The sequence below is a fragment of the Alligator sinensis genome, unplaced genomic scaffold, assembly GCF_000455745.1.
Source record: "Alligator sinensis unplaced genomic scaffold, ASM45574v1 scaffold1438_1, whole genome shotgun sequence".
Lineage (NCBI taxonomy): Eukaryota > Metazoa > Chordata > Crocodylia > Alligatoridae > Alligator > Alligator sinensis.
This window is the reverse complement of record NW_005842773.1, coordinates 506,725-528,051: the sequence shown is the minus strand read 5'-3', so window position 1 is coordinate 528,051 and position 21,327 is coordinate 506,725. Positions and strand designations below refer to the sequence as shown.

At 39.4% G+C, this 21,327-nt stretch overlaps 1 protein-coding gene across 1 annotated transcript in view; it reads right to left on the bottom strand.

Moving 5' to 3' along the window:
• Nucleotides 1–6: 6 nt before the first annotated feature.
• The window catches only part of PTCHD1 (patched domain containing 1), a 38,656-nt gene continuing 17,335 nt past the window's right edge, over nucleotides 7–21,327 (bottom strand). Inside the window, exon 3 of the mRNA XM_006034827.3 lies at nucleotides 7–11,402. Within this exon, the coding sequence (XP_006034889.1) occupies nucleotides 9,748–11,402 (1,655 nt within the window). The 3' untranslated portion in view covers nucleotides 7–9,747. The remainder of the gene's footprint in view (nucleotides 11,403–21,327) is intronic.

Sequence of the window (21,327 nt, the reverse complement as noted above, 5' to 3'; positions counted from 1 at the left end):
TTTCCCTAAATGCCTTAATAGCTTCCCTATTGCTTGCCCTTTGCCAATTCATCACTACTTTCAATGCCACAAAAGCAGATTTCCCTACTAACACTCAGTGCTGTGTTGTCATACTGGCTTTTTTCACCTCTTATTATTATGGGTATAAATTGAGTTGGGAATATGGGATGAAATATATTTAACATTTAATATTATACTGTGTGCGCGCAGATGCACATGGATATGTACATACTAAGTGTTTGTGTTTATAAGTTAATTGGTTATATAGTTATCAATACATAATTTATCCAGCGATATAAACACTTTTTATTGAAATAACAAATTGCTTTCATATAGTAACTATATTTGAGGATACTGCATTTGGTCTGTAGATTGGTTTTTTACCAGTTCTCTGCAAATATGTGATATTTGCCATTCAAGTTATATTGTTGTTTTGTGATAGGCCAGATAAATCATCATAGCACATTGTTTCTGTTGACTGGCTGGACAGTAGTCAAATACTTCTGGCACAAAGGTGGTATGTGTACAAATTTAAAATTTTGTCTTATGAAAACTCACTCAAAACTTTCTGGAAGCATTTGTGGCTGTTTGGCTTAAATACATGAAAGTTCACAAAAACATGAAAGTTCACAAAAAGCGAAATCGTAAAAGGGAATGAACATAGCCAAAGAGAGTATTGATGGAATGTTTTTGCATTTAATTTATAGTAGTGGGCACTGACCTTTTTGGCATGTGTGCTATAAATTAAGCCCTGCACCCTCACAGAGTGCCTCTCTGATCCTCTTTCCCTGACTGATCTGCCTCTGTGCTTTCTGCTCTGCTCTGTGCTCCCTTTTGATCTGCTGCTTTCCTTTAGTCCCCTTGCCCTATCTGCCACTGTGCTGCCCGCCCCCTCCCCACTCTGCCATGTGCCACATGCAGAGGCGGGCTATGCAACTTGTGGCATATATGTTGCAGGTTGGCCACCCCTAACTTATAGTATGCTATGTTGTATATACATGGGGTATGACCAATGCCAAGCTCTTATCTATATAACTCTTAATGTTCTTTTAACCTATACCTTGGCACAGCGTCTACCTTTCTGTGTGCAGTATCTTATCCCCCAGATTTTCTACAAACAGACATTTGTGGTTCTCTAACATCAGCAAATGTTAATATTTGTATGACCGGCCCTCCACGTCTTTGCAGTCAGTAAAGTGAAAAAAAAATCTTAAGCGGTAAGTGCAAGTGTTAGCATGTGCACGTTTGCACTTGCATAAGCTGTTGATGCTGAATTTATGAGTGCAAAGCAGGTAAATATATTAGCAACCACCTGTGGAAATTTGTAGCCAAAAGGATTTCATTTGCATGCCCTAGCACAAGAATTGCATATGGAATGCCAGCATGCCATTTTTGTGTACCTTTGTGGTATACAACTGTATGCTTCACTAATTAACAAATCACATCCTATCTGCCTGCCCCATAAGGTATGTCTGTGGACAGGGATTTCTTTTTTCAGAAACAAAGGCATAAAGGAGATATTTTAAGTTGCTTACATGTACGGAGAATTAGTCTCACAGGCTTGGTCAAGTTGGCTGGGAGTGCACCTTAGTACTGTACAGACATTTTCTTCCTTGGATTCTTGAAAGACATTTAGATATGCTGTCACTTGCATTAATTTAGCTATCAGAAAATCAATATTTTTGATTTCTGTTTCTGCTATTGATGCATGAAAATCTTGGTCTTTGGACAATTTGATAAAGAATGACCGAAAGGGACTGGAGTAGAAACAATAAGTGCAATTGATTAATCTACCTTAGTCATTTGACTTCCAGACTCACAAACACCATTAAATTAAGGTGACAGAGAGCTTCAGAGAGTAACACTTGGGCAAAAGCAATACTTTGCAGCTCCCAGGCTTGCTGCAGCTCATAGTGACTTGGGCTTGTGTCTGGCTCACTTGCTCTTTTGAGCAGACTGATTTTTATCTGATTGCTGCAGCCAGGTGTGACAGAGCAACTGCTGCTAGCACACTTATCACTCAGGGTAATGGTTTACTTCTGCACTGAAGCAGACAGCCCAAATGGGCCTGAAGAAGTGTCAGTCAGCACAGCAACAGCACTGAGAGAGGTTGACTTCTGGCTTAAAAATAATGAATGGGTGGAACTCAACAAATAGAAAAGGAGGAAGGTGACTAAGGCCATTTTTGGACAGAATTTAAAAAGAGCTCAACAAGCAGCAGCTCCAATAGCATCTTCATTTAGGTGCCTAAATAGGAACTGACCTTCCTTAAATTCTGGCCAGAAGTATATTTAAAATGACGCTGTTAATCAGTGCCCAGCCTATGGGGGCTGAGAGGGAACACTACTGCTGGAAGAAAGTCAGGCACAGAAAGGCTGCAGATATGCCTGGACAGGGTTCTGCCCCAATGTCCTTAGTTTTGTCCAGTACCAAGGAGGATACATCTTTTGGGGCTGCAGAGAATGCCATCATGTTGACGGATACTACTAAGTTGTTGTTAAAGAAGGTTTTAGGACCCATAGTTCCAAAAATAATGGTGGTCCCATTGCTTGGGTAGCTAAAACAATCCTGGATTTTGAGCCACTAAGCCCCTCAATCCAGTTGCAACTATTTACGGATTTTTATTTTTAAATAACTGGCTAAGTGCTGCTGAAATTCTGTTACTGGAAGTAGCTAGGGAGCAGGAATAACATGCTTGTTTACATTCAGAGGGCAAATTACATGAAGATGGAGGGACTGGCTTGCTGCAGAATGCATTTGTTCTATTCTCCAGGTATGCATTGGATCATTTATGAGGAGAAAATCTGTCCCCAATGCTATTGCTGAGCTATGTGCTCAGAGGGCTCATTATGAGGCACATTAAACCAATGGTGATGCAGTTTGTATGCATTGCCCATTTGTTAAGGCCACCATAGCTCTGAAGGTGGGGCAATAGCCCCTCCATATGTCTCACTCTTCAGCCTGATGTGGGGACTCTTCACAGAATACCCTCCTGCATTCTTGTTATTCATATTGCATGCTGACATTAAGGTTTGGCCAAAGCAACTTGTTTCTTAACTACAGTATGAAATGGGATTCTGTTGCAGCTTGGGAGCAGAGAAAGGAGAGAGAGAGAGAGAGAGACATTTTATTTTAGGCATCCCCTACACGTTGAGATTTCTAAAATAATGTCATTTTTCCTAAATTAGTGCAAAAATGTATTTAAAAATCACCTGAAATCTTGCAAGCCATTTAGTTCACATCTGGTTTAGGGCCTTTGAATATCTTGGAACAGGAAAATTCAAAACAGGGTCTAGAATCATGATCGATTTCCCCCCTCCCCAAACAGAGGTGAGAATTTTAGAATGTAAATGATAAGAAACTAACTCTAGTCTAAGAAGTGCATTTGTTGAAATGGCCACATGTGATGCCTGTGAAGCAATGTTATTGCACTCTTATTTTCTGGGTAGCTGCTGTACAGGGGCCATTGCTGAATAAGGGGTATACCCATAAAAATACATATGTGGGCCGAAACTTGCACCTTATGCTCTTGCAAACTGGTAGAACTTCTCTGCATCCCGTTAGGAAGGTCTTTTCAGAGTAGCCAGGGCAGGATAAGAGTTTATCCTTGCACTTCTGCTGTCACAATTTGAACTGAAGGCTCATATCCAGGAATCTATAAATGCAAGCCCCATACCAGTCAGAGTCTCAGTGAGAAAAGGATTCACCTGTGTGGGTGGTGTGACTCTGGGCCCATATGTAATCTATGGCAGATGGATTAGCTGTTAATTTCCAGTTGATGCCATTAGTCAAAGATTCACCAAAGACCTACTGGGTAGACAGTCTGCAGAACTGGAACTGCAATGAATAGGTGCTGTTTCTAATTTACAAATGCAGATGACTGATAATTTTAGAAGCATACCCAATATAAGTACAGTATTTATAAAAACAAAAGGGAAAAAAACACACAGGAGTAGTGCCATTTGATACTGATTGAGTGAAGTATTGAATTAGTTTATAGAAATTATTTGCATAGGAAAGCACTCTAAAGATTTAAAAAAATAAATGGTGGGAGAGTTTGTCTATGGGGGCTCCTGGTACTGGTGGGCTCTGACTCAGCAAAAAGCATATAGGCATTTTTGTAATTTAAATGTAAAAATAGTTTTAAGTGAATGGGATTACTAATGTGCTTAAAGTGACATGTGCAACCAAGTGCTCTGCTGGGCTGGGGCTATGAGCTGGACCTGTTGCAGTATGCTATAGCAATATGCTTTGTGATCAAGTGGATTCCCAAAGTCACTAATCCATTGAACACATTCCACACTTTCCCTGGCATTGTTCAGCACTACCTCCAAACTGTTGTCCACGTTAAAATGGCTTCCATTGTGCATAGGAAGCCTGAACTCTTGATATGTACCCTCCTCTACCTGTCCCCATTCCCCATGAAGTAGAATCAGTTTACAAGAATTTTTCTATCGGGCGATTTGGCCCACAAGTATTAGGATAAATAATAAAGTGTGTGTATTTATATGTTAGTTTGGCATACAGTTATCCAAAAAACAATTTATTTAGCAGTCAGGAAAACTGGTGGTTTGGTAATATTAGGAAACTAGGAAAACCTACAATTTTTCCTCTGAAGGAGTTTACCATTGTTGCACTATCCTGCTCAGTGCTTCTGGACTTTGACAAGCTGTAACATCCCTTTTTTATTTGTTTTTCTTCTCTTCTTTTGTAATGAAAGAAACCAAAATGGTTGTGGTGGGAGGAGGGATTTTGCAGCTGCCCAATCCGGGGTAAGCCCAGAAGCACACTTGAAAATACTCTCTACTGTTTGCAACTTGCCACTTCTACATCCATTTGTAATTCAGCTCTGGTTTAGGAAGGATGAAGTGAATGCTGGGACATTTCAAAATAACACCACACCATGTTAGTGCTGCTTTCCTTTTAGGCTCAAAAAGCTTGACCATGCTGAGCTTGTTTGCATTTGGAAATAGAGCACCTTCTCCTTGCCAGACAGGTTTTCCTTGGGTTTCACAGCTCTAATTTTAATCTAACTAGAACATTGTCAGTTAAAGTTTTGGACAGAAAATTCTGGCATGACCAGAATCTAGAATAATTACTGTGAAATTATTCTAGATATTCCAGTTTTCTTCCTTTTATTTTTTTCCCCAAGACTGGAATACTTGCAAAGTGAAACAGAACTCTTCCTATGCCTCCATAGAGAATGATGCTGAAAAATAGAAGACTCAGATGAACTTGATGGTTATATACATTTAGGGTCTTTCTTTTATTTTTTATGCTTATCCATTAGTAAAAAATGCTCTGAACAATATTGTATGAACATATTATTGTTTGTAAGTCATTTATGGTCTAATGCAGCGGCTTCCAACCTTTTTTTGCTGCAACCCTAAATCTGGGTCATGACCCCCGCCCTGCTGCCGACTCACTTATGCCCGTAGTGCTAGCAGAGCTTGGGCCAGGCTGGGATTACGGGAGGCAGCAGCAGTGAGAGCTGCATGGACCATGTGCTGCGAGAGCCCTGCAGGTGGGAGGGGTGGAGCGAGGGGAGGACCCCACCGCGACCCAGATTTGGGTCGCAACCTGAGGTTGGGAGCCACTGGTCTAATGGAACAGTAATCATATTTGGCCTTGTTTAAAATAAAAAGCCTGTGTAATATATTCTTATCCTCAGATAAAATTCCCTCAGTTAACTTTTAGTCAGTTCCTGACAGTGTCTAATCCTGTGTTACTGACTGAACTTTCATACAAATAAAGCAATCTTCTGTATTGCAGAAGAAACCAGAGTGTGGTAAGTGCTCATTGTGTGATTTTTCCCTAAAGGAGGCTTTGTAATAGGGATAATATCTTGTGTATGGTTAACTTTGGCCCATGGGTGACTGGTGCTGCTTTAGTCAGGGGGGGGACTTTGGCCTAACAAAAGAACCTGTATTATTTGCACATTTTAGTTGGTATTTATTGTGGATATGCCTAACTTTGGCCTACTGCATGCAGAAGGAAGATTCTACAGAGGGAAGATCCAAGAGAAAGGGTGGCTGAAGTTATGCATAATAGTCTAAGACCTTGAGGCTGTGCAGTGTCTGGCCCTCATGTTGGGGGAAGGTGATCTAGGGTAGGAGAAGGTGTTTTAGGGTAGGGTATGGCCCTCCTAACTAAAACACACTATGGGGACCTGATGGATCTTGAAACATGCTTGGAAGCCCAAGGTGTTCCTTAGGCATTTTGAGGGCAATATATCAAGCTAAGTAATCATGTTACTTCCCTGAATGTACATAACAAAAACCTATTCCTGAAGATTGGGAATGGGAAATTGAGGATTATGGTGTGTGGGAAAATTCTTGTGTATTTTTCTGAGGGAAGAATGCTGCAAAAAGTAGCCCTGCCCTACTCCTTCCAGTCTCTGCCACATCATGGCTAAGCCAACAACATGCATACTCCCAAAACCCAGTTACATGGACCTTGTATAGAAGGGCTTCCATGGGATTGAGGGAAAGATACCACTTTGCCTCAAGACTTTCTCTCCAACAAATGTTAAGACAATAGGGGAGGTTTCTTTTCATTTTGCCTTCTATATTGGAGATTGTTGGAAGGCCTCACTCCATTTTGATTTAATAAGAGATCTATAAAGTTACAAGCTTCGATACCCATCTTGTCCCTGGCCAGTACTTAAAGACACTCTGAGCTGTGCATTTAAATTAAATGTAAAGAGGTTTATAATGTAGCGTTCAACTATCAATTGATTTATTAACTATGGAATTTGCTGAAGTTTAGGAGCTATTCTGGTTGCCTGTTGAAAAGGTAGAACATTGTTATTTGGACTACATAATGGCTGCCACATAAAATCTAATATAAAGAGGTATTTGGGAACTAATTAAAGGAGTCCAGCTCATAACTAGATATGAAATAATCAACCTTTCAAATGCCTCTCCAAGTTCAGCTTGCAAAAAGCAACATTGTGACTGTGTCTACATGAGACGCTTACTGCACAGTAGCTTGTGCACGCTACTGCACAGTCAGCGTCACCAGGAAGCCATGCAGAGACACTACTGCACAGTAATGCTGGTTAGTGCGCAATCATTTAGTACTTGGATATGCAAGTACTAAATGACTGTGCAGTAACAACTCATGTAGACATGGCCTGTGTTTAACATTCTTGAGAAAAAGTGGAACTTGGAGGGATATAATTGCATGGAAAGTCTAGGATCGTCACCAAAACAAAGCTGTTTGCCTATGTCAGTGGTTCTCAACCTCATTGGACTGGAGGCACCCCTCACTGGACTCGAAGCACCCCTCCATATCTTTTGTGAATTGTGGTGCACAATTTTAAAAACTAATCTATAGATTACAGTGCTTGTAATCTAGAGGGGCCTGGCACTGGGGATGGGGGATCGTCCAGGCAGGTACAACACTTATTTGCGTAGTTTATCTGCCTATCACCTATTACCTCACTTATCTCCTCACACATCGCAGAACCCTTCAAAAGATCTGGCAGCACCCCAGGGTGCCCTGGCAGCCTGGTTGAGAATCACTGGTATATGTTCATGAAAGTCCCTTGTGCCCAATCTGGGTAGAAAATATAGCCCAAAATCTTGAGCCCAAAGAAAATCAACAGAAAGGCAAATAAAATCTATGTCCTTGAAGAGGGTATTCTCCAAAGTACCTTTTCATTCATCCTTAGATTCATTTGTCTTGAAGCCTGAGGCTGTCCCCCAGACTGCCTGTCTATCTGGCAAGAATGATAATGCCATATTCTAGTGGATACTATATGCAAATCCACTTTGCTCAAGCAAATGGCCTATTAGAACTGGATATGACTTCATTTGGCTTTTGAGTACCAAAAAGGGTGCTCAAGGGTATAAAATGTTGTCAGCTGTGCTCCAAATACCTGCTTTGCTAGTATGAAGGGGAAAATGGGGAAAAATGTATGATATATGGGAAAGGGAAAATGTATGATACATGGTGCTAAGGAAAAATACCTTTTGTTTGAAAATTAAAACCCACAAAGTAGAATTTGGGGATTTCATATAGTTCTTGCAGGCATCACTCTGAATGAGTGCTGAAGATCAGCAAGCAAACCACTGATTTGTTACAACACCGACAGTCATCATGGAGCAACACATGCAGTCTCCTGATGCTAAAAGACTCGAAACAATCCAAGCTACATGGCACCTATAACATCAATTAGAATTCCACAGACCACAATTTAGATGACTATTGTGCCAGGTAAAAAAGCTCTGTAATAGTTTGACCCTTGGGGTAAATTTTAACGGTAATCTAGATATAATATCTGTATTTTCGCTAGAACACCTGACACAGAATTTACCTCCATGTAACTGATTTTTCATTTACCAGTTTTAGTTCGAATGCTTTCAGTAAAACCTATTCAATTGGTTAATGTTCCCAGTAGGGGTTCTAATTTGATATAATACCTCACACTGTGTCCTGTGTTTCTTAAGGGCCCAGAGGAGAGCTACTTCTTTATCTGCATTACTCCACATCATAAATGCTAACTTGATTTAGAACATAATGCTCCAAAAAGATTCAGAAGTATGTGTGTGCATGCATGCGTGCATACATATTCTAAATGTGATGTTTTCAGTAGTCCCCTTTTGATACAGACTGTTTTAGAAGATAGATAAACCTGAAGCTTCTCATATGGACATGCTCTAAGGTCTCTTGCAAGAGCCCATAAAAGCAAGGTGTATTGCTTTACAGGTATTCTAGAAATCTTGAGGGATTAAATCATGGATTACATAAAACTATTACTTAATTTCTAGTGAATGGCCTGAAATAGGTTCTTACTAAAGAAGCCCTAACATTCACTTTTCCATGATGACATCAGGTAACTGAGGTTTGTTTAATGGATTTTGGTGCTGAAATATTCAGTTACACCATTTTTTATCTGCTATTTGATCCATTGGCATATATTAATTTAATGCTAACAAAAACTACAATTGGTAAAGCAGATTCCTTGTTAAATTAGTAGCAAGACATTAATAAAATAGAATTTTGAATTTTTTAGAGTATTGGAGTCACTGAGGTTTTTTGTTATTATTTTGTTTTTTCTAGAAAAAGGAATAGCTACAAAACCATGAATTGGTTTAAAATTGTTCTAGGAAATTAATTACCTTGTAAAATAAATATTTTTAGAGGAAAAAGTGAGTTGTAATGCAAATTTGTTTTGAAAGTATTTGGTTATGTACAGTCTTCTTTCCCTGTCCCCTTTGTTATATGTAATACAAACCTGCATAAATGTGTACGGCGGGGGGAGGGAGGGGGGATAAAAGAACAGAAATGTGATGGTTAAGACCTACAGGAGCTGACTCACTAACTTGAGTTATTGCTGTGCAGAAAGTTTATAAAGCCTTTACATCTGGATGAACACTTAACGCTACTTCAGCCTTGACAGTTGACCTTTCAATTTGATTGAACTCAGCAACAATAATAGCAGTATCTCCAGTATAGACAAGGCAACACACCGCGTTTAGCAACCTATCTTCCTTATTGAATCTTATCTCAAGTGACTAAAATTCACACTCTTTGCATGGTTTGCGAAGAAATTTTCTCATTTACAATGTTTCTGTTGCAGAGACCAATCCAGGGACAATTTTCTTTTTCTTCTTTCTCCCACCATTTTGGATATTCTTGGTTTCGGTTTAGGGGCAATAAAAACTAAGAAAAACCTAATATTTAATCAATATGAATTATTTTTCTGACAATAAGACCTAGTGTGAAAAAGCAATAAACAAGTCAGACTGTTGTAATTTGGTCAACCACTCGGGTACTATCCATATCCACCATTTCAACACACTCTATTTCCTCACGATTTTCAGGATTCTTCTTCTCTTTCCTTTTTTTCTTGGATGGTGGCACAAAAGTCAGTATCACAGGTAAAATGGCAAAGCAGTGAAAGAAGGTGACTAATGCTATTAAAAACAAGCACCTGAACAGTGTACGGGTCAGATTTGAAGGCACAGCTGCAAGAGGAATCAGACCAACAATATAACAGAGGTAGCTCTGTAAAATAGCTACCCCGTGAATTTCAAGGGCATTTTTTACCCATTTAGTTCTTGTGAAATCTTTGCCCAGGACAAAAGTTGATAACAGTGGAGCACAGTTGTCAATTGTATAATTAATTCCATAAATTAAGCACAACACAGAAATACAATCCAGTTCCACTTTCCACAAGGTCATAAAACCTATAACTCCAAATTCAACTGAGGCAACAGTTAGAGTGAGCCAGACATTGATCAGAGAGTCTGCCACCAGGAATGCAGAGAAGAAGAGCAGAAATAAAGCACTGATGCAGGAGTTTTGTAAGGGGGCTCCCACTGAGGAGGCATAACGATCCATGTACACAAATGATGGATTGAAAACGATGAATTTCACCTTGGAGGTGAGAGAGAGCTTCCTCAAGGTTTCCAGGAGATCATAAAGTTCTTCTCTCTTGGTTTCCATCGTCTTGGCCACCAAGAACATCCTGGAAGCCACTACATCGACTTCATTATTATATTTCTTGGAAAAGATGATATCCTCTGAAAAATGGGCAAACTGGGGGGCTTTCAGGAAAGAGTTCCTCAACATATCAGTAAAATTCTTTTTGGGCAATCCAGTAGATATGTTGAGTTTCCTAAGATAATTTAAGTAGCTCTCAAACCAGGATATTCTCACAAACCCCTTGGTATACTCTAGCACGTCTTCTTGAACACTTGTGTTCCAGTATTCTATTGACTCATAGATATAAAACCCAATGACTGGGCTGTAGTTACTGAAATACTTTTGCTGGGCAGTAGTATACTCAATGGTTTGAGTTGCAGTTGCTACAATGTTACTAAGGTCTGACCCTTCATTGACCTGCAGGTAGCCCATTAAGGCAAAGGAAATATAAACAAGGTAAAAGAGAACTACAAAAGGCTTGACATAAGTGTTTGTTATCCAGTCACAGTAATAGCGTTTTAGGAAACATACCAATAGATGACTTTCGTAAGTGTTTGTTTCCTCTGAATCTGTTGTGTCCTCACTGAATTTGGCTGTCAGAAGAAACCTATACCACGCAGGCTTCTCTTGCAATACCTCTGGCTTTGGTACCTTTCTGCAGAAGATACTATGCTGGTAGTTGTTTTCTATGTAGCCAGTAAACACCAGGCTGGAACCATAAAAGGAGAGTACATAGAGGTAGTTGAAGAAAATTGCAATACAGGAATTGCAGCAGAAAATCCTGGCTGCTTCAATGTTAGTGAAGGGACTGGCACCTATTCCAAAAGTGACCAGGTACATGGCAGTGGTGAGAGAAAAGGAGAGCATGGAGTCTGCAAACACAGCTGCAGTTCTCTCTTTAACATGTTGGTCTTCTCTGGTTTTCCTCCAGGAGGATAACATTTCAAAAGTCCCATATAACCCATGACCTAGAATAGAGAACAAAGCAAGTGTTTAAGGTATTTATCTCTCAGTCAAGGAGGACAAGCCAACATGGAATAAAATTTCAACATGGACATGCTAACAGGCTCACAGGAAATAAAAGTAGATTCATTCATGTGGCAAAGGTCCTGAAAAAAGAATGATATTAAGGTTTTGTAAGTAACAGAACCATATTCATTATGAAAAAGATAGTTTGGAAATCTAAGTGTCTTTATCAGCAGCCCTGGGTTGCTGGTAAAGATAGAATATTTGTGGGGTTTTTTTAAACCACTGATTTCAGTATCCCGGAGTGCATATGCTGGAAGATACTTCAAATGTTTTTTATTGTTTGTAAAGATGCTGGGATCAGAATGAAAAAATAGGAGCTAGAAGAGACTGTGCTAGCAACTGATGGCCTCCCTTGCATTATTTTCTGCATGCAAAGTATCTATTCTTGCTGGAGTTTGTAAAAGTAAATGCAGCTCCATTTAACTTCGCAGCACCTAAAATACTGTAATCTATTTATTCATCTCTTAAAACAGATGCAGTGGTCATGAAAGATGCTGAACTGAAAGACCTAGAAACTGAAATTCTCTGTTCAGTCACAGAACAAACTGAGGCCTGGGCAAACTGCATGGCTTTTCCTGTGTCTCTGGGTAGTTTATATTACACAATCATTTAACTCTTTGTCTCATTTCTGTGACTTATGGTTATACAATTGTGGTGATGACTGTAGCAATGTGGACCACATACAATAGAACTAAACAGAATACACAGACTCACTTCACATAGGTCACCGATTAGCCATCATATTGCAACGAATGAACCACAACTAGCTGAGATTTGCAGAGAGCAAGAGAAAAAAACATCCTTATGAAGTAACTAACAGTTGAATTATTTTCACAGTTATTGTCACAATCATCATTCACTGATTTTCTCCTTTTAGGTCTGCTCATTTCTCTTCTTTTTTAATCTTTGTTTCTGTTTTTCTCCCACTGCTCTACCTCTCTCAACCTACGCTGCATTTCATTCTCTTCAGAAACTCCCAATTCCCAGTCTAGTGTACTTTATTCTGACTGTGCCATCCTCCCAACCACTAACATTTTAGATCAGTGATGAAGTAGCAAATGATGATGATTAAGCATAATCATTGGATTATCAACTCCAAATTCTAATCAGCCAAGGTCAGGAAACTCAAGGCAGTTGGTACTTCTGAGTTATTGTTTTAGGCTGTGTGCAAACTCAAGCAGACATTACTGCATTTGCTTTACTTTGTTCTGATTTAGCAGGCTTTCTGCTGCCAAAACAGCTAGAAACCTCATGTTTTAAAACAAGAGAGTTTGAAAAGAAGCATTTAGTTTATGAAAATCAGAACATAATATGAAGGTTCCATAATAGATCATGTGGGCTTTATATTTGTCACCCTCACTCCTTATAGTCAGTGTCTTTACAGAGTTAGTCACAGCTGATTTGCTTCAGTCTATAATAAGATATCTAAGTGTTGAGCAGATGAGATGGCTCTTTACCCTAGTAAGACTGGAAAACCATGAACATCCTCAAACAAGGGACACTCATAATATGGAACTAAAATGAGGTGATGTAACAAGTACTACTGTATCTTTTCATCATCATCTTGTATTTCATTACCATACCCCAGTGCATAAAAAATATAATCTTTCCATCATTATTGAAGACATGAGATAAAACGTGAATATCCATTTCCCTGTAATGTTACAATTTGGTTTCCAATGGGAAAGTTAGCATTTATTATAATTTTTCCAAACATTGTTTTACAGCTGTTTCCAGAGGCCAGGTTAAAATTGTCAGTTTGATAACTAGTATAGTGCCCCTTCTTAAAACTACTTGGGGGTGCCCAGACATAAAATACGCAAAAAGCACAATGAGTGACTGACATTGTTAACTATGCTTTAAATAGTTATGTTCTGGGCTCAGTAGGGAAAGCTATTAATCTTGCTTTCAGTGTGTTCTTTGTAAAGACAGATTGACCTTTATTTTTAAAAGTAACTGATCACTTGCTGAAGCAGGGACTGAGAGGTTTAATCCCTTTATGGTTCCCGTAAGTCCTGCAGACAGGCTTGTCTGAGAATTTCACACAGCATCATGTACATTAGCTTCTACTGAGCAAAATGCTATAAAATGAGGTCACTGAATGTTACAAATTACTTTCATCAGGAGCTTTAGTTATACCAGGTTTTAAAAAAGTGTTTTGGCAGTAATAGGGTCTTACATTAAAAAAAAAAAATCAACTAGCTGCGTTAATTTGGTAGTCCTTAGCCATTTCAACAAAACAAAATTTAGATCTAGTTAAAACCAATATAAAGTTTGTTTTCTTTTATTAGTTTACTATTTTGGATAAAAACAGTGTTTGATGACACTGACTTCTGATTGCCACTAACTGCAAAGAGAAAAAAAAAATAGAATGCTTGGGGACAGGTTTTCTTACTTTGTTTTTACATAAGCTAATTTAAAAAGGGAGGTGATTAGGAGAGCTATCTATTAAGTGAGGCTGAAATGGACATAACCAAGGAAGTTAACTGAAAGAGCAGTAGCCCTGTGTGTGATCCCATTTTATGCGTCTCTTCCATTGTTAGTTACACTATCCATGCATTATTGATTGTTTTTTTCTTTTTCAATTTTGTCTGTTTTTTTATTTGTTCTGTATATTATGTATTGCAGTTATGAAGGGTACTAGGTGCCTGAGTGCCTATTTTAAAAAAATATTTCAGAGGTATAAGGGAGAATAGAGAATTAGTGCTTGAAGTTCTACTGATGACTTACTGACACTCAAAGAAAGGGCAGATCATTTGATTTTTGTTGCTTCGTATATAAAGGTATTTGTTTTTTTCCTACTCTTTGTTTCAGGTTTTCAGTTTTCAGGGCCATCTGCCTTCCACATTTGCTTCTTTTTTCCCTCTTTCCTAGTGTTATGTCTGTCCTACGAACTACCAAGTAGAGGCCAAGTTATTCCTCACAAATAATACTATTATTTTAATTTTTTTTCTATTACTGTGTTATGCACAACTGTGTAATGACTTATATGGATTTATTTATTATTTGCAGATACTCAGTAAATAATGTGTCACAACATGTAGGCAATGGGTTACTGGCAAACTGCTTGCTATCAACATTTGCTATTATGATTTGCTATTCAGGACCTGTGATTGGTCATCTAAGTTTCTGATGATCCCTTGTTGAGGGAACCCAAGTTTATATTTAGGAGGAGCTCCTTTCTCCATTTGTATCAGTTTGTTCATTATTCACAGCTCTTCAACAAATCTTTCATATAAGTAATTTATAAAAACAGTGCATACTCTTACAAATTGTATGTACCTTGGATAAGGAGAGGAAATGAGACATGGTGGCACTGGTTATGGTGCACTGGCTGAGCAAGGCAATCAGAAAACATAAGGAGAAATAAAACCTAAAGGGCACTGTGGGGACCAGGGAAATGTATGCTAAAAGGGCAAACACAATTCTTGAGGGAATGGGAAATAGGTAATTGTGAAAGCCTGGGAAAATACCCCTTGTCATCCCTCAGAACAAGTCCTTTATGAGACAGATAGCTTGCTGTTATTATGTCTCTTGTGGCTTTAGAGCAATTCTGACTAACACAGACAAATCAAAACTAAACGGGATGGAAATTTGAGAGGGTGGTCATGGTCTACACTTTCTGCAGCACCCTAGCCTTTGTAATGATGAAGAGTGATCCCTTATAAAATAAAAAATAAGCCTACTTCATGTGTAGTTTGTCATTAGTAGTCTAAAAACACTTTATAAAGGGTATGTATCACTATTCTTATGTCATATATGGGGAAACTGAGACACCAAGAAGTGAAATGCCTGAAATCACTCAGAAGTAGGCGGACCATATGGACCATATTGCCCTTTGTTTTACCTTTGTTTTCCTAGGCACATGTTTATCTCCTTGTAAAACAGAACATCCCTAAAAATGCAAAAGGAAGGTTGGCTCTTTCATAGCTGCCTTTTTTGAAAGGTAGCATTTTATGGCTAATTAGTTTTTCTTGCCCCATCTTCTAGCAGTTGTACACAAAGTACTAATAATGATTGACCTCAACATTAATGAGGCTAAATGCTGTAACAATACACATGATTTCCACTAACTGATGGAATTAAGAACAATAATGTACTAATGTAGACAACTGTCTTCCTGAGAGAGTCACAGGGGTCTGGATTCTGATGCACAGTTTTTGCATATCTAGGAAATCACTGTACCAAGGCTATATGATAAATTCATTTGGCTTAATTCTGATCTCACAAGCACTGGTGTTAGCACAGCCATAAATTTACAGGAGGCTAGCTACTATGCACTAATTCCCTCCATGAACATAAGTAAGAGATCTGCTGACAAAGGGACCCTTATGGGGAGTTAATGTGGAGTAGCTAGGGCACTGTATAGTCCTCCGCAACTTGCTACATACTGGGTGTGTCTACACATTCATTAATTCACCTGTGCTACTGCAAGTTAAGTTTAGTACCTCTAATATGAGATACTAGATAAAGGCGCAGTAGCAGCACTAATGTGCAGTAGCAAAGGCGAACTTTTTTGTGTGACGCTTAATGCACAGTAGAATCATTCTACTGAGCATAAGAACATTACGGTGTCTTGTGTAGATGCGCCCACTAATCTTCTTGTGTTGACAGATCTTAATGAACAACCCTTGTGTGCAACCAGAATGGAGATGAGAACCAGTTGAGGGTATTTTCCTTTACAAACCATGTCTGTAATAATACACGACTTACTCAAGATTCCACTTGCTGATGTAATTGAAAATCAAAATGCACATTTCTCACCTATGCACTTGCCTTTCAGAGTGAGATAAACCAATATGCTTCAATTTCACCTTCCTTGATTGTTCCAGATGAATTAAAGAACTAAATCCCATCTCCACCCCCTGTGAAGTTAAGTGAAATTGCTTTTGCTGACCTTCTTCATTGCATGAGTTAGAATTGGCCAATCAATGGCAAAATAAAAATATTGTGGGACTTGCCCCACATGTCCTTTCTTATTGCACACTCTCTGAACTTGAAATGCACAGCAGTTTTGAAGCGTTAATGAATCTGCACATAGAAGAAAGGAGTTTGCATCCTATTTAGACAAAAATGCCACCAATAAACTAAAAAAATTCAAGCAAGCAAACCCGAGTTCATTAAGCTGAATTACAGACAAACCCAACATACACTATTGACCTTTATTAAGCTTGTAATTCTACAAACGGTTAGTAAACATAGCAACGAAACAAGGACTACTCTAGTCTCTGTCCGAGTCTTTATTTTCTGGGAATGAGCTTGTAGCCTTGAAATTTTTCTGTATGCCTCCCCACTTGCAACCTGACCGTGTATAAGCAACTTGTCTGTTTTAGTCCACATTTCTTCTACTGTTTGTGCTGTATGACATCCTGGTGCATGGTACTTCACATGCTATCCTGTATGCATGCCTTCCTGTTTTCTGTGCACTCTATCCCCTGGTGAGGCAGTACATGCATATCTATATTACATGATTAGCACCCAGGTAGTCAGCTTGGCTTGCAGGTTAGACTCAGATTGACTTGAAAATGAAAAATTCTATTGCAAAACTCTGTTATTTTTTCCTTGCTGTTTTGTCTTTGCTGTGTGTGTCTGGGGATATATTTCCCTGGTTCTCTGCGCTGAGTTGCTCTAGATTTTTCCCAGTCAAATGTCTGTCTCTCAGGAACACTGTGGGAAGGGCATGGGATAATTATCAGTGCTTAATTTATATCCCCTTACCATAGAGTGGGTGAGGGGATATTGCTCATGTTAAGTAACACATGCAGCTGTGCAGGCAAGCACAGGTTCATAGTGCAAATAAGTATTTGTTTGAGGGACTTCTATGTGTATGATAGTGGGGGTGGAGGAAAACTGCATGTAGGAATACAGGTTAACACTACAGTGTAGCCAGACAGCTGTTTGGATTTTCCCTAAATGCACTGATATAAACACAGATGATTGTACAATATGGTTGGCATGCAGCTTTGTGTTGAAAAACTACTTCTGTGTGGACTCACCCTAACTGGGTTTATTGTAACTGGCCAGATGACTGATGTAGCATTGCCAGGCTGGAGTATACTGTCAACCATACTGGACCATCATCAGTGTTTATGTCAGTACATTTGGTGAAAATCCAGACAGCTGTCTCAAAGGTATGTCTGCACTGTTGTGTTAACCCATATTCCTACACATGATTTTCCTCAACCTCGTCTACCATGTACACAGAAGTTCCTCAAATAAGTGCTTATTTGCACTTTGCACCTGTGCTGACAGAATGCTGGATCTTAAAAGTATGCCAACGAGACGTGCTATACCGAAGCGTTCCATTTGTGATTGCCCTAAATCAGTGGCTGGCATACTACAAATTAGCCCTGCACCCTCTCCAGGTGTCACTCCAGTTCCCTTCCCTTTCCTCATCTGCTGCTCTGTTTAATGGTCCTTGTTCTGTGCTCCCTGAATGACCTGCTGCTCTGCTCCCTGCTTTTTGCCCTGTACTTCCCACCTGATCTGCTGCTTGGCTTTCTGTCCCCTGAGTTATCTGCTGCTGTACTGCCTGTCCCCTCTGTGATACCACATGTCACACACACAAGCTGCCTATATCACTTGTGGCACCCGAGCCACAGGTTGGCTACCCCCACCCTAAATGATTGATTTTTAAACCTGAAACATTCTCACTGAAATTAGACATTTCAGTGTGTTGTGCATTAAATAGGGTATCTGCAGGTGGGTCACAAGGATTTTAACTTTTAGTTCAAACCATCTGTCAAGTAACATTTATTTTCCATCCTTTGTAGTCAGGGCTGATTTTTTAGTGCATGTTTTACTTGGGAAGATCTTCTGAATCTGTGTAAAATGCCCATTACTATAGCTCCGAAGCCAAGCATACCCAGCTAAAGGCTCCCTCGATGACTCATTCTGTGGGTCAAATATCTGGTACCAGGGGCAGGTCCAGGATTGCCCAAAGTGGGGTGTGGAAACAACCCCCACTGCAAGACTGACTGCACCCCCTGCTCCCAGCCTCCTCCATCCTTACTAGTATGGGCAGACTGCGCTGTGGAAGCTTCTGGGAACTTTTTAAAGTCCCTAAAGCAGTTGAAAATCCTCCTGCCCTTCCCCTTCCTGTTCAGAGCCATGTTCCTTCCTCTTCCCTCTAGCTCCCAATTCTCTTACCTCCTGCTGCTGCTTTCTCCATTGTTTGGGGGTGAAGATGCTCCAGAGCCAGCTGGGCTCAGCAGGGGCGAGCTCAGCTAGGGAGGGGACAGCAGCAACAATGTGGCAGGAAAGTAGTTACCTCCACCCTGCTCAGTTCTGAAGTAGGTGTGGGGAAGGGGAACCCTCTGTCCACAACAGTTGCCACTGTCCATGTTCCCCAGCCAAGCCCAGGCCCAGTGCAGCGGGCAGGAACAGCTCTAGTGCTTCCTTGTCTCTGGGAGACAGCAAGGGAAGGCAAGCAGGCAGATGGAGAGGAGGTGTGCCTTTGAGCAGAAAAGGGAAGGGAGAGATTTTCACTTCTTTTAGGGATTTTAAAAGGTTCCCAGAGGCTCCTGCGGTGTGCTCCAATCCAAAAGAGGGATGCAGCCGTGCTACTGCGCCCTCTCTGGATCCGCCCTTGTCTGGTACTACCCAGATCCCTCCTTAAATTCGTTAAGTGTCTGTTTCCAGGGAGGTTTCTTTATCTGTTGAGTTCTCTACCTTATGTATTTGGAAAAAAAAAATAGATGCTGAAATGCTTAAAATTATTTAGTGGTTGCTATATTTGACCATGGCAAATGGACTATGGCTGATTACTTACTGGGGCAGAAAAACACTCATGTGAAAGAAAAGTTATAAACAAAGGTGCATTCTGACATAAATGTTTATGTAGAAAGGGGCCGGCATGCTAATACAAATACTGCTCAGCAGGGGACAACATTCTTTTTGGCTGGTAGATCCTCAAGGAAGACTATCTAGATCTTTGGAAAGGAGCTGTGTGTGCATTTACTTAACGTTGATTGAGACATTGCTTTTATGTGTACATTCATGGTGAAATTGAACATTGTGGAAAGGATCAGGTCCTCCAAACACAGCTTAATGGGGTATTAGTCACGTAGAGTAGGAGTTACACATGGCTTGTAGCCTGGATCTGGCCTGCTGAGCCTTTTCATCTGACTCCTGTAGGGGCCAGGAATTTGGGGTCAGGGTGAGCAGGGGCAGGGCCCATCACTGAATTCCCTGGTATGGAGCCCCCTTGGGGAAGCATCTTGGCAGCAGGGGAGAAAGCCAGTGATGGCTGCGCTAACCCCTGTGCTACCATTTGCCTCACCACTGCCACCACTTGCCCCACTGCTGAGTCTGGACTCAGCTTACATGGGGGAGTCCCATGTTCCACATCCAGTCCAGAGGCCATGCTGAGTTTGACACCCCCTGATGTAGAGGACTTGTGCAGGCCCCTACATAGGGGTGAATTTCATCCTAAGTCGTATGGCTGTTCTACATTAGACACAGAATGTTTCATACTTTCTTTTATTTTTAAAGTCTGCAACTTTTGTGAAAGCAGCATAGGATCAACTCTCCATTCTGGGGTGAATGCTTGGGTTTGCTCAAGCTATGTCCTTTCTGAATGATGTTTTCTTACCCTTGGCAAAGAATGTACTGGTAACTGCAAATCTTCCCACTTTCCTGATTTCTGAATTAATAACCAGAGCAGATAGTGTTTGGAACAAAAACATTCTTTAAAAAAGCTAAACATCAAGTTATTAATCTTTTATCATGCCAAACCAATGGACATGCACTTTCAATGTGCTTTAGAAAAAACAATCTAGTTTTAAAATATTTTACCATTCAAACCAAAATTATTCTAGACATCAGCCCTTAGCATGTACAAAAAGAGACACTCAGGCTATACATACATTTCCCTATCTATATAAAATACAGAGAAATAAAGAAAAGGTGAATGCAAAGTACTGGAACTATGTAATCAGTGATCTGTTCATAATCTTAGCCTTATCATGATCATTATCAGTAACAGCAGAAACATATTAGCTGACATTCTATTTTTCATATTAATAATAAAATTGATTATGGAATGCGTATTTTATAACACCTAGCATTATCAGAATACTAGATATTATAAAAATTGCACACCATATTATACCATGTATAGATACTGTAATACCTAAACTGTAATATAGATATTATACTATTATTTTATAATATCTAATATAATATCCTATATTAGATATAAACTTATACATACCACCTTCATTCAGGCAATATATTTTATACTATATATTATCAAATATATATCATGTATTATATAGTTATATAACATATTTAGTATTATATAAAGAACTTCTATGATATATATATCTAGTATTAGATATTATAAAAGCCTCTCTTATAATACAAATATAAAAACCTCTAATATAATACTACATTTTCAAATGAATGCATGCTTACAATTAATACCAATTGTCAAAAGCTCTAAAAATAGTGATTAAAATGGAACTATAATCCTCATTCAGCAAACATATGGTTAACCTGAATGAATTCTATTATCTTCAGTGGGGTGAAGAGAATTGATATGGGCCGCTGGGAAACTAGGCGCTCACGTATGTTATTTCTGATGGAGCACTTCCTTGCGGAGTTCTCTCTTTCAGAAGTAACGTTTGGGTTTATGTTGTTATAATGACAAGCATATCTGATCAGCATGTTATAAATGTCTCAAATATATTTCTAATTTGAGTGGCTTCCTTTTTTATTTTTAGAAGTGGAGATAAGCACGGCAAGATATGGTTCAAAAATCTATTTTTATTTATAATGCTTGTGTAATCTGGTAAAAAAAAAAATAACCTACTCAGAATGAGTTATTTCCATAGCACAGACACATGTTTTTGGAAAATGAGA